Source organism: Mauremys reevesii, linkage group 7 (genome assembly GCF_016161935.1).
Source record: "Mauremys reevesii isolate NIE-2019 linkage group 7, ASM1616193v1, whole genome shotgun sequence".
Classification (NCBI taxonomy): Eukaryota; Metazoa; Chordata; order Testudines; family Geoemydidae; genus Mauremys; species Mauremys reevesii.
This window is the reverse complement of record NC_052629.1, coordinates 63,977,238-63,993,381: the sequence shown is the minus strand read 5'-3', so window position 1 is coordinate 63,993,381 and position 16,144 is coordinate 63,977,238. Positions and strand designations below refer to the sequence as shown.

General features: G+C 41.7%; 1 protein-coding gene across 4 annotated transcripts in view; it reads left to right on the top strand.

Annotated features, from left to right (window-relative positions):
- The window catches only part of VCL (vinculin), a 98,377-nt gene that overhangs the window by 37,859 nt on the left and 44,374 nt on the right, over nt 1-16,144 (top strand). For all 4 annotated transcript variants that reach the window (XM_039546531.1, XM_039546532.1, XM_039546533.1 and 1 more), the window contains exons 3-4: nt 7,185-7,335; nt 9,166-9,274. In XM_039546531.1, the coding sequence (XP_039402465.1) occupies nt 7,185-7,335; nt 9,166-9,274 (260 nt within the window). The remainder of the gene's footprint in view (nt 1-7,184; nt 7,336-9,165; nt 9,275-16,144) is intronic.

The following is a 16,144-nucleotide window of genomic DNA, read 5'->3' as shown; positions in this document are numbered from 1 at the left end:
TGGTACTAAAATAGAGGATAGTGTTTCACATAGATACCTATGTAGTTAAATAACTGTTCCTTAATTATTTATATTGGAACCGTGTACTGAAAAATTATTAATCTTTACTACTGTTGTGCCCCAGAATTTGCAGCAGAGAGGGCTCTTACATTTTATTCTCTCGTTAATAACAAAAATGCTTTTATCAGTAAAGTGACCTGACTTTTTTGTATGATATGGCAAAACTGTAGAAATTTAAGACCTTGCAAGAAATTGTTACTGTCATTTAAACAGTGTTGAAAGTATGTTAGATACTTTCAGGAATGAAGAAATGCTCCTTGTCATGATGCGTTTATTGCAACTACATTTTACTATCTAAAATACAGTATCTTTCACTTGCTGAATATCTTATTCTCCTAATGATTTATCATAAATTTCTATGCGGTAGCCCTTCAACATAGTGCCAGGGGATAATCACTCAGTTCAGGAAACTTGGAGCTTTTTTGTGGAAAATGTGTAGCCACTCTACCTTGCGCTGTGACCCTATCAGATTGGTTAGGCCAGGTCTTCAGCTGGAGATACTTCTTGCAGATCTCGTGCTCAGTCTATTGTAGGCAGTGCTACTAGTGAATTACGGTAAACAGGTGGCACACTTCCATCATAGTTGGTATTGAGGAATGCCTTTTATGAAGTTAAATGGATCCATCTTGTTGGAGGTGCCATATTTTGTGTGAGACCCAAAAAGGTCATGATGAGGAATACCATGAGAATTTTAGTGACGGCAAGAGAAGAGTCTCTGAATCCTGTGTCCTAGCTGAATGTCCAAATGAAACTAATTACTTAAGTGCCAAAGGGTAGAATTTTCAAAGGGTCCTAATTTCCAAGATACTTTTGAAAGTGAGATTTAGCAGCCTAAGTAATTTTGGATTAAACTTTCAAAAATAACTTGAGTGTTAACTTCCTGCCCTGAACTATTGTTTTGTTTCTACATACTATCAACCAATTGCCCTATTCTATCTCAGAGGTGGATAAAGAGATCATTGGGTGTAATTTAAGTTTCACATGGGATCATTTGGGATGAGAGCCACTGTAAAATGATATATTAAGACTGACTCTTGCTGCTATAACGAGCAGCTTGCAAATAAAACACTTCAGAAGAGGTGCCTGTGGGAAATAAGGTATGATCGGTTATTTGAGGTCATGTTACAGAATATGAATTGGAAAATTTGAGCAAACACGCAAGTGACTACAGAATTTCATTGAACCATTGTTTGTATATGTGTGTTTTCCATATAACTACCAAACCTGGAAAGGATTCAGAAGGCACTGTCAGGCAGCATTTTTATAGGACATTTTGGAAACACTGAGGAGTTATCTAGCATTCAACAAATGGAATTTAATTTTCAGGCTTGTGTCCTGCTTGATTTTAGGTTTAAATAGCTGTTCAGTATGGGGTATTCTATTTAAAATATTTGTCGCTAACTTGACAGCAGTTTGACAATATGTTGGAAAACCTCCATTCTAGTAACTAAATTGCTGTTGGTCAACTTTACATGGTGCTTCTTGTGGTAAATGTCACTATTTCTATAAATTGCAAGTGTACCCTGTGCACGTATGGAAACTAGTTTCTGAAGAAATGATAATTGATTGCCAAGAGTCCTTTAACATTTTTGTAATTATGGGAAAAGCTTGAAACTGCTCTAATGTCAGTAATTCCAACAGAATGATGCAAATGTCATTGACTGTAATGAAATGTAATATAAAATAATTGTACCAGAAGAGAAGTACATCACAGAATAAAATATGAGAAAGATATATTGGCACACCTGCAGTAATTAAAACTTTATCTTTAGCAACTGAGCTTTTGAGTGGCATTTAAAATTAAGGATTGGCTCTGGTGTTTAAAAAATAAACAGACGTTTTGACACATACGGATCCAATTACATCACAAGTCATCCTAATGTTCTGCTCATGTCTAAAACAAGAATATCAAAATATATTTATATATAATTAATCTGGTCTATAAATGTGGTGTTGCTGCCTGGTGTTACAGCAGAGGTGAGTTGACAAGTCTGGCAGGCAGAGCTACCATTTTCTGTCTAGTGGCTTTTCCATTTCAAATTATTGTCATTAGCATGCATTCTATATATTAAAATGAACCAAACCCCCCCCCCCCCCCGAAAAATAGCCTTGATGTTAGCAGAGAAGTGTCAGATTAGTATTTTTGCTTTACAGAATGTATAAACTGACATTAATATAAGTTGAGGTGAAACTGCTCTGAAAATCTTCCAGAAAAGAGTAAGAAACCTAAACACTAGATATAAAAAAATAGATCCCCCTTCTCCCCCCGGATTGGTGTTGACAAAATCTTAGCCTACAGTCTTCCCTCTAGTCCCCCAACAATTTTACTGGGTGGGAGAAAATAAATTGAATCATAAGTTGTAATTAGTTCATTACTTAACTATTTTATATAGCGTTAAGCATAAAAAAGAATGAGTTTCTAAACATTTTTTTGTCCTTTACACCTACCCACAATCTATCTACCTGAAATTTTTGTTGGCCTAGTAATTAATCTTGTCTAGATAATTATGGATCCTCTATATCAATTTGTCTTTTTACACAATAAGAGCATAAGATATGAGAGTTGTCTTCAGCCAATAACATTTGAATGATTTTGTAGCTTAAAAGCTTTGTGTTCTCTGGTTGAATTCAAATCTAGCAGTTAGTTTTTGTTCAATTTTTTTAACATACTACATATAGATCCTGTTGGAGGAAAAAAGCAATTGAGTGCTGTGATGTGTTTTTTGCATGTCTTTCAACTCAAACAATTTTTTTTTTAAATTGGGCAATAAATTATTTTGTTCTTTTGCAAAAACCCCACTCCTGCAGGCAGAGGCACATATTCCGAAGTTGCAGTATTTTGAGAGGTAATGGTGTGGAACATTTCACTAAACTGGGCTTTATATGATTAAAACACAAATCCACCTCTAAATCATGTAAACGGTTTTTAAATGAAAACTACATTGTAGCTAAGACATTCCATTCACATGCTGAATCTTTAAGACATGAAGATTTAAAGAGTTTTTATTTTACATCAGTTGATCACAAATGGGAAATACAGCCCTACCTGCATTGGAACTTTTATACAAATGACCATGAAATTCCATAGTGCAAATCCAGCAGTTTTGAGCCTATTGTTTTGATTTGGGTGGATAGGTGACCTGTTTAATGCCTTTCTTAGTGTGTCTGAAAAGAAAAAATATAACTTAGTTTAACTGCTTCCAGCAGTGGGAAACTAACTTTAGTGAAGTATGTTGGACTGAAAGCTACAATTCCATTTTACATAGTGGAGACCAGATCATTCCTGTTTTCTGACTCTTGTTCTAATGGATTTTCTTAAGCAATTGTCAATATTGCTCCTAATGAGCAGACCAGATGTTTCATTGTAGACTACATCTTGTGATAAGGCTCATTTGAGTCTACTCAGGGGAACCGCTGGCTGAAAATCTTGTATTGTTCTGACACAACTTTTTAAAGTATTATGTTTTATTTCTTAGTGGGGTCAGGAATATAGGATGGATTGGTCAATTTTCAATGATTTCACTGCTCTCAGCACTATGTCTAAATGCTTATTAGGAGGAACTCTGATCAGCATGAAGAAAGTTAGGTATCATGATCCAGTTTCTCTGTAGTAAATCTTGGTTTAGCTCAGAACTGGTGTAGTAGGAGTTTCTTGTTTGACTGAACTTTATTCAAGGATCGCTTAAGATCGAATTGATGGATGACACTTAGGGCTGGTCCACACTAAGAAGTGGGGTTGAACTAGGGTACGCAAATTCAGCTACGTGAATAGCGTAGCTGAATTCGAAGTACCCTAGTTCGAACTACTCACCCGTCCAGACGCCGCGGAATCGAAGTCTGCGGCTCCAAGGTCGACTCCGCCACCGCCTTTTGCAGTGGTGGAGTACCGGAGTTCGAACTATCGCTTCCGGAGTTCGAACTATCGCGTCCAGATTAGAAGTCGAACTCACCGCGTCGACCCGGCTCATAAGTGTAGACTAGCCCTAAGATCCGTGTAAGGAGAATCTATGTCCTGCGCTGTACTTAACTGTCTTGTGGGAGGAAACCAGAAAATGGAGGGAAACCCATGAGCAACATAATCAGTGTCGTATCTCCAGGAAAGTCCTTCATCTGAATTTGTATCTGTTACTAGGCCGGCAGTGATTACCCAAAAAGCTAGAATGCGTCACTTTAACAATACTTTGTTTGAAGCTTTTTATAGGCTCCCAAAAGTGGGTAGCTGGGGCGGATAAGTCTTGTAACCTTGATGTCTTGACTCTTCCTTTGGGGTGGTGGGGGATGGACCCGAAGGCGTTGGCCAGGTCTTCCTTTTGTGAGCTTCAAACACTGAAGGGATCTGTGATCTTCAAGTACTTGTCCAAGTGTATTCCACCATTGGTGCATGTGTATGTCATGTACTCCAGTTTGTACTCGTTTGGCCAGCAGTGTCCATTAGGCATGTGAGGGTATGTCTACACATCAGTGTTAATCCAGGGCTAGTGGGACTCAAGTCAATTGACGTGTATCAGGGAACCATGGGCATTAGCATCTACACTGCATTTTAACCCTAGGTTAAGGATTTTCTGACCTGTGCTCAAACCTAGGGCTCTGGTGTCCATACTCCAGTGCACAGACCCAAGTGGGCCGAGCAGTCCCCTCTCTTGCCTCCACCCTGTCAACACTCTAGCTCTAAGAATGTGTTGCATGGTGGGAAAACGCTACCACTCACCCTGTTTCCAAACTGTGATGGTGCTACTGACGGGACTCAGGTGCCCATAAGGAACACATGAGTACATAAACTGCATACTTAGCTCCTTTCGTGGCTGTCTCAGTAGAATGACGGCAGTGTGAGATGGCTTTATACTGAACTGACATCTAATCTGAGAACTGGGTTCTCCACCTCTAGGGTGAATCACATTTGCAGGAAAAGGCCCGTGCGCACCTGTTCTGAGGATAATTAGGACATCAGTGTCCAGGTCTGTCACACTGGAATGGGATGTTCAGTGAAGAGGATTTTATTTAACTGTATTTTTATTTATTTTTGTCTGTTTTGAAGTTTGACATAAAATGTAGGTTTTAGAGGAAAAGCACACACATCCCCCAGCCTGGCTGCTGCCAGCTGTGGGGCAGTGAAGTGCATCCCCAACATGACCTCCTAGGATCCCTGACCCTGCTGCCCCCCGGGAGGCGAGGAGAAGGGATCTGTGGGGAAGTTGTGCGGTTGGCTCCTATTCACTGCTCTCACAGTGCACGCTGCCTGGGCACCTCTGCATACGCAGCCCCAAGGAGGCTTTCTTCCTCTGTGTGCGGATGCAGAAAGAAGACAGGACGACAGAGTTGTTGTTAGTACACTTGAATGCTTTTGTATTGCAAACAAACTTTGGTGCTAGACTTATTTCTGTCATGTTACCATTCGGTTTCCTCTTTACAGTCTCTTAATGTTCCTTGTCTTTTATAAATACACTATTGCTTTTCAATTGCTTTCCTTGCTTCACCTAGCTAACTACAGACAACTCTACTGAATCTTACTTATTCAACTGGCTCCCTGTAGGCACACACCTGAGTACAGTAATAGTGGAGAATTTTGGTACTTTATAGGGAGGGAACAGTTTAAAATTGTTAATTCTACTCCTTCAGCCCCTCATTGTCTATCCCACTGCACCTGATATGTAATGTCTTCTGCTTCCTTCTCTCCCCATGCCCCAACTTCAGGATGTGTGTGGTAACTTTTCCCCACTTCTGCAAATCTAATATAAATTTCTAACTTGTGTTCATTGACAAGTATTCAGAGTTGCACTGTTTGGTGTTGGTGCCCAGCTATGATAGCTTATAGCACAATTACTGTGGAGAAAGAGGAAGGTGGAAGCTAGTTTTTTAAGCTGTTAAGAAAATTTTACAATTGATTTTTTTTTGGTTTTGGCAAATATTTACTTTGTGGGAATAAATATACAAAAGGTATTTGGGTGAGCATGAAAATATGTGCACACCTATACAAATGCCTGTATTCACACTAAGAAGCACCACTTCAAATGCTTCTGTTTCCATGAATGCTCAGGGAAATGTGAACATAGAAGATATGAATACTGTTTGATCAATGACTTAAACTTGGCAAAACATTCCCTTGATAGCTTTGCCCTGCAACGAAATGGTGGCAGAGCAGATGCTTGCTTGCTAATCTGTATGCCAGGATACTATCCAGACATGAGAGGCCAAATTAACAGTTGCTTAGTTTGAACTTCTGTGTTAAAGCTTTAGAGTTTGGCTGGAAAGCAAGCTTTTGCTCTGCTACCAGAAAGCTTCTGATTGACTTGTTCAAAGAATACGACATTGGCGAAAAGTTAAAAAGAAATTGATAACTGAAACAGGGTTAACTCCTTAACTCAAAATAGTTTTCTTTAGGGCTGTATTTCAAATAGCTGGATAGAATTAGTTTAATATTAATTTTAAAGCTCATATCAACTGTGTTGAGTTAAGGGTTATAATAACACTCAGACATTCTGCATTTGGGACCTTCTCTCTTAGACTTGGTATCAGAAGTTGAGAGAGAGGAGATTCAGACCATATGCCTATTCACATGATATTGACGTGCACAAGTAGTAATATACATTAAAGAGCTGGAAAGCTTCTTCATTAACAAATGAAGATCTGAGGAGCCTCAATACTTTTCACAAAATGTCCTTTTGTTATCTTAACTTACAGCTCTGATTAATTACCTATTAATGCATTTACCTGTTGACATTAATAGAACATAATGCAAATGCCAGGATGTTGCACAGTGATTACATTGACTCTATGATCCTGTTGGAAAAACTCCCCTCTACCTAATTGTTGGAACTAAAAGGGTATTTTGTGACTCATGTCAGTGTCTCTAACCTGTTACCTCAGTGTTGTTAACTTGTATATCTTGCTCTAAAGACAAAGGCTGACTTCATCAGTGATGTGTAAATATTTATATTTGCACATTTAAACCATAAGTGTGTGTGTGTGTGTGTGTGTGTGTATTGAGATGGATAAACAGTTTGCTTGCTGTGTTTTGATAGTTACAAATAATGAGATTTCAACCCCCTATAAGTTTACACATCTGTTCACTTCTGGCAGAGTATGCAGAGTAAGTATTAATGGCTGTATCTTATTGTTGCACACAGAGTGGAGAATGCCTGCACTAAACTTGTCCAGGCAGCCCAGATGCTGCAAGCAGATCCTTATTCAGTACCTGCTCGTGATTATCTCATTGATGGATCAAGAGGCATCCTCTCTGGTACATCAGACTTGCTTCTGACGTTTGATGAGGCTGAGGTAGGTGTCCTAGTACCAATAACATCATCTTTTATATATCAGTATCATGTTATCTCAAGTACCCACTTAATTTATATTTGCTAATTTACAGCACTTCCCAAAATTCATTATCCGTGACAAGGACTCTGTTTGAATAGATTGAAAGCATTCTTTGTGCCTGTCTTCCTGCCAAGAAAAGCCTTTTCATGCTGCCTTGTTACTTACAGGTTTTTGTGTATTTCTTAATCCCCCTCATCTCTGCCTTTCCCCCCCCCCCTCCAAAAAAAATGGCACTCAGGACCTTATGTAAACCCATAGATGCAAGAAATTGTGAGATTGAGGCTTCTGCTTCATCTTGTGTATGTTTGTGTGTATGGTGTTAGTAATGGAACCAATTGGGTTGCTTCACTTTTGTGACCATGTTTCCCCTTCTTAGGAATATGGTATCTCCTGTTTTCTAGCGACTAGCATCATGCCTTTAAGAGGGAATGAAGTTAAGATAAACATATCCCATTTGGTTGAGGAAAAATTGCTGCTGCTTACAATGTTTACCTATATCATACCTTTCAACCTGCAAAGTCTCCATATGCTTTCCTTCCCATGGTATGTTAGCACCAGTACCAGTGTTGCTCCTTCACTGTTAACTCACTGATTACTGAAACTGTTCTTATCATGACATCCTGAGATGAGGCTAATGCTTGGAATTACTTTGTGGCACTAGTGATCACATATATTCTTGCAGGTGATTATAATCAGTACCACAGTTATGAGCATGTTCACCTATTCCAATTATAGATTCAGTGCTCAGAGGATTCAGTTTTTTTTAAGTTAAGCTTTTTTAGATGCTCTCAACTTCAGCTGTGACATACCCAAGTTCAACAAGACACATATATTTGACTCTGGATTTGATTTTCACAAATCTAGCATGTTCCCAACCACTTTCAAGAGAGCCCTTGTTCTAATGTTGGCTTATCTACCTTAGTTTTAGCGGTAGTTGTGAGCTACTGTTTTTGAGGACAGTTTCTAGAAGCATAATTTCAGACTTATCAACACTTGGAGTTTGATTTGAATCCACTACAAGCAATACTTTCAAAGTTACATCCTCTAAAATAAGATTTCATGGTGCCATGGGATCTCTCTGTTTTGCCATGCTCTGAAGTATGTGGTAGAAGACTTGAAGAGGCAATATTTATACATGTTAGTGTGACTCTTTTAAAAAGCAGTTAAAAACCGAATATGGATTAACAGAGTATTAAACCAAAGTGTACAGAATCTATATTGAAGTAAAAGGAGAATAAGTACCTCTCTTCAAATGTGCATTGTTTTTTGGAAGACTTAAGAAATTGGATCTGCCCTTCAAAAAAGGATATTGTATATTGTGTTCTGCATGCGCAAAACTGCCTAATGGATAACCTTTCATAGGGTAGACTTTGGAGTATGCTACTCTGATACAGGTTGGCTTAAGTGATTTCTTTTTTTACCAGTTGAATAGCAATAATAAACTTGAAATTATGCTGTCTTCAAACTCACAGCCTTTTTTCTAGTGCCATAATAGTTAAATACACTTCCTCACCATTTTACTACTACTCTGATATTCTTTGTCGTCATACAGTTGAAAATTGTTAGAAGCAGGATTTGCATTTCTAAGTACAGAGACGTTGATTTTGGCTATTGAGGCTTTCTTGAGTAGTCAAATGGTGAGCAGCTTATTCAACATTCCAAACCACATACGTTTCTATAAATTATGCTACCAGATGCTGTACCTGTTCTGTTTCAGTAATAAACAAGTATTTCTAATTTATTGTATTATAGCTTGATCTAATAAATGCTGGAATGTTTTTTTTTCCCTAGGTCCGTAAAATCATCCGTGTCTGCAAAGGAATTTTGGAATACCTAACTGTAGCAGAGGTGGTAGAGACTATGGAGGATTTGGTGACATACACAAAGAATCTGGGTCCAGGTTAGACCTTTCCAGTCCTGTGACTATATTCTTGCATGCAGCTCTATTTCTCCAGTAGTTCAGAGGCAAGATCTTGGAGAGAACTAAAGCTGAGGCTTTGAAAACAGCTAGAGGCCAACCATTTTTTACCTCTTTCTGCTTGACAAATATTCTTTTCAGTATGTATAGTAGTTCTAATTAGAAAATTTGTGCACCATGATTTAATTGACCAGTGTTGGTTTATTCACGTCAGAATATCCATAAGAGAGGTTAATGGAATGCACTACAATGTCTTTTACTTTGATGGAGTAATGTGCTAAAAGTTAGCATTTGCTGTTGTATTTTTGCTGTACATCATAAAATACAGTTGTGGAAGCTGTGCACTCATTAACACAGAGCTGAATCCCATTTGTGGAAATAGACCCAGTGTGTTCTGATTCAGATGGTTTATGTCTTGAAGGCATCTCTTGGGATGGTATACATTTAAACCACAGTATGAGTTTGACATCTTCATGTTAGTGAGAATGCTGAAAATAATGTTATAAAAGACCAGCATAATGTTATAAAAGACCCTTTTTCCCCCCTCATTATTCACCATCCTTTCTTTACTTCCCAGTTAGTTTGCAGCCTTTTTATGACCTGTTACCTTGCTGATGAGGTCTTTCTATTACATGTATTGATGCCTTTGCCCAAGAGTCTGATAAAGCCTGTATGACTTGCGGAGGTGCTAGTTGTGCTGCAGGAAAATACTAGATATTAAACTTTTGATTTGAATAAAAATAAATATGTCCATGTAAATAAGAATTACCATACAATATCAGACCAATGAGCCATCTCGTCTAGTACTTTATCTCTGTGGCCAGTGTTAGCTGTTTCAAAGAGAGAACCAAGAAACCATATCCTGAAATAACTGGCCTACAGGGGAATTTTAACTAACACCTGTTAGACTTGTCTTATGCCGTAAAGCATGTTTGTCCCATTATATAAGGTGTGACAAAGTCAGGCTGGACGGCTGCAAGAGAGTGGTGGAAGTGCAGGTATGTGAGCCCAAGAGTGATGTGCCCTTTTTCCTACAAGCTGAGAAGGGGTTACCTCAGGTCAGTTAGGGACACCTGAGTCCAATTAAGAGCTGTTTGAGACCTTTAAAAACCCCTCCTCTGGTGAGAGAAAGGGAAGAGAGACCAGCTGCTGCAGGTCTAGGGGTGGCAGGGAGATAGGCTTTTCCAGAGTGAGAGGCAGCTCTCCTCCTTACAGGGGAAACAACCAAAACTGAATGCCTGTTTAGGGGGAGGACTGCCACCCCCCAACCCAGCGAAGCAGCAGGGAAAGGTGCATCCCCTTGTTTTGTGTTTGTGAATTGGTTTCTTTTGTTTGGTGGAGGAGTACTCCTTGGGCCTGTGCTGAGGCCTACCTTGAAAATACTGACAAACTCAGAGTGGGAAGACAAACACTGTCCAGAGTGGGGTTGATTTACTCCAGGTCCTGCCGCCGTCAAAGGGGGAAGTACTGAGCAGGGGCGGCTCTAGAAAATAGGCTGCCCCAGGCAGCGCGGTGTGCTGCGCCGCCCTTCCTCGGTCCCGCGGCGGGTCCCCTCTTCCCGCGGCTCCGGTTGAGCTCCCGCGGCAGGTCCCCCGGAGCCCCGGGACGAGCGGACCTGCCGCAGGCATGACTGCGGGAGCTCCACCGGAGCCGCGGGAACAGCGGACCTCCGCGGCACGGCTGCGGGCGGTTCGCGGGTCCGGCGGCTCCGGCTTGAGCTGCGCAGTCATGCCTGCGGGAGGTCCAGCCGAGCCGCGGGGACGGCGCCTCCGCAGTCATGCCTGCGGCAGGTCCGGTCGTCCGCGGCTCCGGTGGACCTCCCGCAGGCATGACTGCGGCAGGTCCACCGGCCCAGCCTGCCGCCCCCTAGATTTGGCCGCCCTAGGCAACAGCTTGGTTTGCTGGTGCCTAGAGCCGCCCCTGGTACTGAGCCTGGCGAGATGGAGGAGGTGCCTTGCCACAATGGCTAATCTTTTTCATTCTCAAACTCTTGGCCTCAGTGTTACCTTGTAGTAGTAAGTTGGTCATGCATTGTGATTAAAAAAAATCCTATGAGAAATAATGAAATTGAAGGCAATATATTTGGCATCCCCTTGTTGTGCTTAAAGAAATAAGAACCATTCATTATTTTACATACATCTTTCATGTATCTACTTAGTCATCTCTAAATCAACAGTCATACTCTTGCCGGTTTCTTCATATGGAAATCATTCTATAGCTCTAATCGTTTCCATTGGTTTTCTCTGGACTTCCTTTACTTCTCAGATATTTAAAATTATTTATTTTTGACCTAAGATTACCAGAACGTATAGCTATTTCAGGTGAGAATACACCATTGATTTACAATATGAGGATAATACTTACCTCCTTGGTAAAGCAATTTGAGATCTACTGATGAAAAGTGCTATATCAGAGCAAGTTGTTTGTTTATACATCCTAACATTTTTGTTTTGACTGCAATGACTTACTAAGCAGATATTTTCATTGATCTGTGCACAATAAGCACAGCTTGGTTTCCTGGAGTGGTTACAATTAATTTCGAACCCAATAATGTGTATGTATAGTTCAAATTATGTCGATCAGTGTTTAGAAACTTTGCATTTTTCAACCCCGTATTTCATCTGCTATGGTATTGTGTATTTTATCTAGTGTTGTTAGGCTCCTTTGAAGTTCTTCAGTCTTCTCTAGTTTGGGGTATCACCATAAATGTTGTTAGCTCCATAACTTTCCATCTCATCATTGATCCTCCTACTCCAGAATATTAATGTGTTAACATTAGCACATATTAAACTCCAGTCCTAGCCCAGGTCTTTGATGGGGCAGTACCCTTTCACTGTTAATCTTTTTTGCCATGCTGAAAAGTGACGCTTCCTTCTGTCTGTCCCTTAGACCGTTTCTAATCCATGACAATCCTTATCTCTTGCGCCTCATAACTAAGATTATTTTATGGCCTGTTGTGAGAGAGTTCTCAAACTAAATACATCTCTTGTGTTGTCTACTTTGTTGATAGGCTGAAACTTAGAGTGGATTGGAGAGCCGTGATTTTGCTTTGATACGGTACCGCATGAAGAATTACTGGTTAAATTGGGAAAAGATGGGGATCGAAATGAAAATCCAGAGGTGGATAAGGAGCTGGTTAAAGGGGAGACTTCAGAGGGTAGTATTGAAGGGGGAACTGTCAGGTTGGAGGAGGGTTACCAGTGGAGTTCCTCAAGGTTCGGTTTTGGGTCCGATTTTATTTAATCTATTTATTGCTGACCTGGGAACCAAGAGTAGGAGTGGGCTGATAAAGTTTGCGGATGACACCAAGTTGGGAGGTATTGCCAATTCGGAAAAGGATCGGGATATCCTCCAGGGAGATTTGGATGACCTTGTAAACTGGAGTATTAGTAACAGGATGAAATCCAATAGTGAGAAGTGTAAGGTTATGCATTTAGGGATGACTAACAAGAATTTTAGTTATAAGCTGGGGACGCACCAGTTGGAAGTAATGGAGGAGGAGAAGGACCTAGGAGTCCTGGTTGATCGTAGGATGACTATGAGTAGGCAATGTGATGTGGCCGTTAAAAAAGCTAATGCGGTCTTGGGATGCATTAGGCGAGGTATTTCTAGTAGGGATAAGGAGGTGCTAGTCCCGTTATATAAGGAGTTGGTGAGACCTCATTTGGAGTATTGTGTGCAGTTTTGGTCTCCCATGTTTAAGAAGGATGAATTCAAACTGGAATGGGTACAAAGAAGGGCCACTAGAATGATCCGAGGAATGGAAGGCCTGTCGTATGAAAGGAGACTTGAGGAGCTCGGTTTGTTTTCCTTAACCAAAAGAAGGATAAGAGGAGATATGATTGCACTCTTTAAATATATCAGAGGGATAAATACCAGGGAAGGAGAGGAATTATTTCAGCTCAGTGCTAATGTGGACACGAGGACAAACGGATATAAATTGTCAGTCAGGAAATTCAGGCTTGAAATTAGACGAAGGTTTCTAACCATCAGGGGAGTGCAATACTGGAACAGCCTACCGAGGGAAACAGTGGGGGCGAAGGACCTCCATGACTTTAAGATTAAGCTAGATAAGTTTATGGAGGAGATGGTATGATAGGTTAACGGGCTTAGTCAATAGGTCAATTAAGTGCCACACTGGTAAATAGTACAATGGGTCAATGATATGATATAACCTTTTTCCAGAGGGTATGGCTAGAGAGTCTTGCCCGCATGCTCGGGGTTCAGCTGACCGCCATATTTGGGGTCGGGAAGGAATTTTCCTCCAGGGAAGATTGGCAATGGCCCTGGAGGTTTTTCGCCTTCCTCCGAAGCATGGGGCAGGGGTCGCTTGCTAAAGGAGTGGGTGGATCGGCTTATGTGGCCTGCATCTTGCAGGAGGTCAGACTAGATGATCATAATGGTCCCTTCTGATCTTGAATTCTATGATTCTATGCTGGTTTGTCCCTGTCACGTTTATCTCAGTATTTTATAACTCTAATTTTCCAGCCAGTTCAATTGACACTGAAATAAGTCTCATGGGTCTGTCATTCCCATAATAGTGTCTGCTGTCTTTCATACAGCCAAATGCAATATTTGCTATCTACCAGTCATATGGTTTGTGTTTAAAGTGGTCTCCAAAAATGGGTGTGGGGGTGGGGCTGTCTGTCGTCACCCCCACATCTGCCCAGAAATCAATTCTGCCCCCAGCCCCAAATCAATCCTACCCCTCTACCCTCATCTCTGCAGCTTGTGGTGTTCTTTCTCTCTCCCAGTCCTGTGGGGTGAGGGGGCTACAGTGAGGACCTTTCTGCCCAGTTGCAGCAGGGGCAGGAGGGACAGAGGAGTCGTCTTGTTGCTCACAGGATGAGAATAGGGAGTGGAGCCATTCTGAGCTGCTGGGTTTTTTTTCCTCTTTTTTTCTTTTCCCTGTTACCTCCTATCCTCTCCCTCCTAGTGAGAATGATGTTGGTTCCTAAGGGGGGAGAGCTCTACCTGTTTTTGCCCTAATTGGCTGTTTCCTTGCTGGCCCACCTTCTGAGGAAGAGCAGCTAATTAGAGGGTGTTTTTCCCAGGTAGCACTAAAAACATGTATCCCTCAGTGACCTTGCTTGCTTTTGGGAAATTTTATTTCCTGATCTGCGACCCAGCACGCTTTAAGTATTCTCACTGGTATAGGTGATTTTACTGAGAGTGCTGTTTTTTGGCAGTGTAGTATCCTAGAGCAGGGATAGGCAACATTTGGCACGCAGCCCATCAGAGTAAGCCCCTGGCGGGCTGGGCCGGTTTGTTTACCTGCCATGTCCGCAGGTTCGGCTGATCGCAGCTCCCAACCCAATGGAGGCGGCAGGAAGCAGCACGGGCCAAGGGATGTGCTGGCCGCTGCTTCATGCAGCCCCCATTGGCCTGGAGCAGCGAACTGCAGCCAGTGGGAGCTGCGATTGGCCGAACCTGCGGACGCGGCAGGTAAACAAACCAGCCTGGCCCACCAGGGCTTACCTGATGGGCTGCGTGCCAAAGGTTGCTGATCCCTGTCCTAGAGACTTTCCCTGCCAGAGCCTTTCACTGCTGTGAATAGCTACATGCTACAGTGTGAACACACACCGCAGTGAAAAGCAGTTAAACTACACATACACTACACACCACCACCGCAAGTTTAGACAAGGCCTTTGATACCTCAGTCACTGACAGTGCCTTGTCTTCTTTACCAGGAAAGAGTAGGTCAGTAACATTCTCTTTTGCTCCCATGAAATCATGTAGACCCACCAGTTATCTCACAGGTTTCTCCTTCTGGTATAATTGTTGCTTATTTTTAGGCATGGCAGAATCAATTTTTTTGTTTGTTTGCAATTTCAACGATTAATAGCACTGATAATGGGGCTGCAGGGGGTTCCCTGCACAGGCAGGGGACCAAGACACCTGGGTGCAAGATGCAGGGGAAGTTTTGGTTCTAGCCCAGCAGAGCAAAGGGCTGCCAGGGGGAAGATGAGCCCCAGCCATGAGGGAGGCCACCTCACTGCTGAACAATTCCTGCCTGGGGATGGAGCCATTCTATAGTGGGGTGGCCTCCCCTGTGGCCAGGAAGCTCTTCCTTCTCACCATCCTGGCCAGGGGACTCTGCTCCCCCTGCCAACACAGCAGCCTTCCCTGAACCTTGAACCTGCAGGGATCAGTTGTCACTGGTTGTGCAGGGAGCCCTCTATAGCTCTGCTGTCCTATCCCCAGTGACAGCAGGGCCACAGAGGGCTCCCTGCACTTCCACAGGGCCAGTGACACCCAATCCCTTCAGGTGCAAAGTTGGGGGAATAGACTGCACTCTCACTAGCTGTTACTAATGGATATTTTTTTCATCTGTTTCAGTGAGTCAGCTGAAATTGACATTTGCCAGTATCTCTCCATTAGGCTTGGCAGGGTTCAATTTTACTTATTTTGTATCTCTGGCTCTTTATCTTTAAAATTCCTAGCCCTCCTAATATTTTACATGTCTAAGTTTTGCTCCTTTCTTTTGGCTTCACTTGGGCTGGATTTTGATTTAGGAAGAACATTTGTTTGGCTCAAATAATCACTAAACACTTAAAATATAATATTGATAGTAAGTTTTTTATAGTCTTAGGCATAATGCTGCTACTCCATCTCTGTGACCTCAGGAGTTCTTGTGTGGTTTATAGTCAAATAATAAAGTATCCCACAAATGTTTCATTTCTCTAACTCCTTAACCTGAGAATTTTCTTTTTCCTTCTGGAGTGTACCTCTTCCAACTCAGTCTGTCCTGTTCTTTACTGGTTAACAGTGTTACTTTGGTATTACTGATGTGCAAAAAGACATCTCTTTGAGGGATAAGTGCTCCTCAACACATGTCTTTTCCCCCTAGTT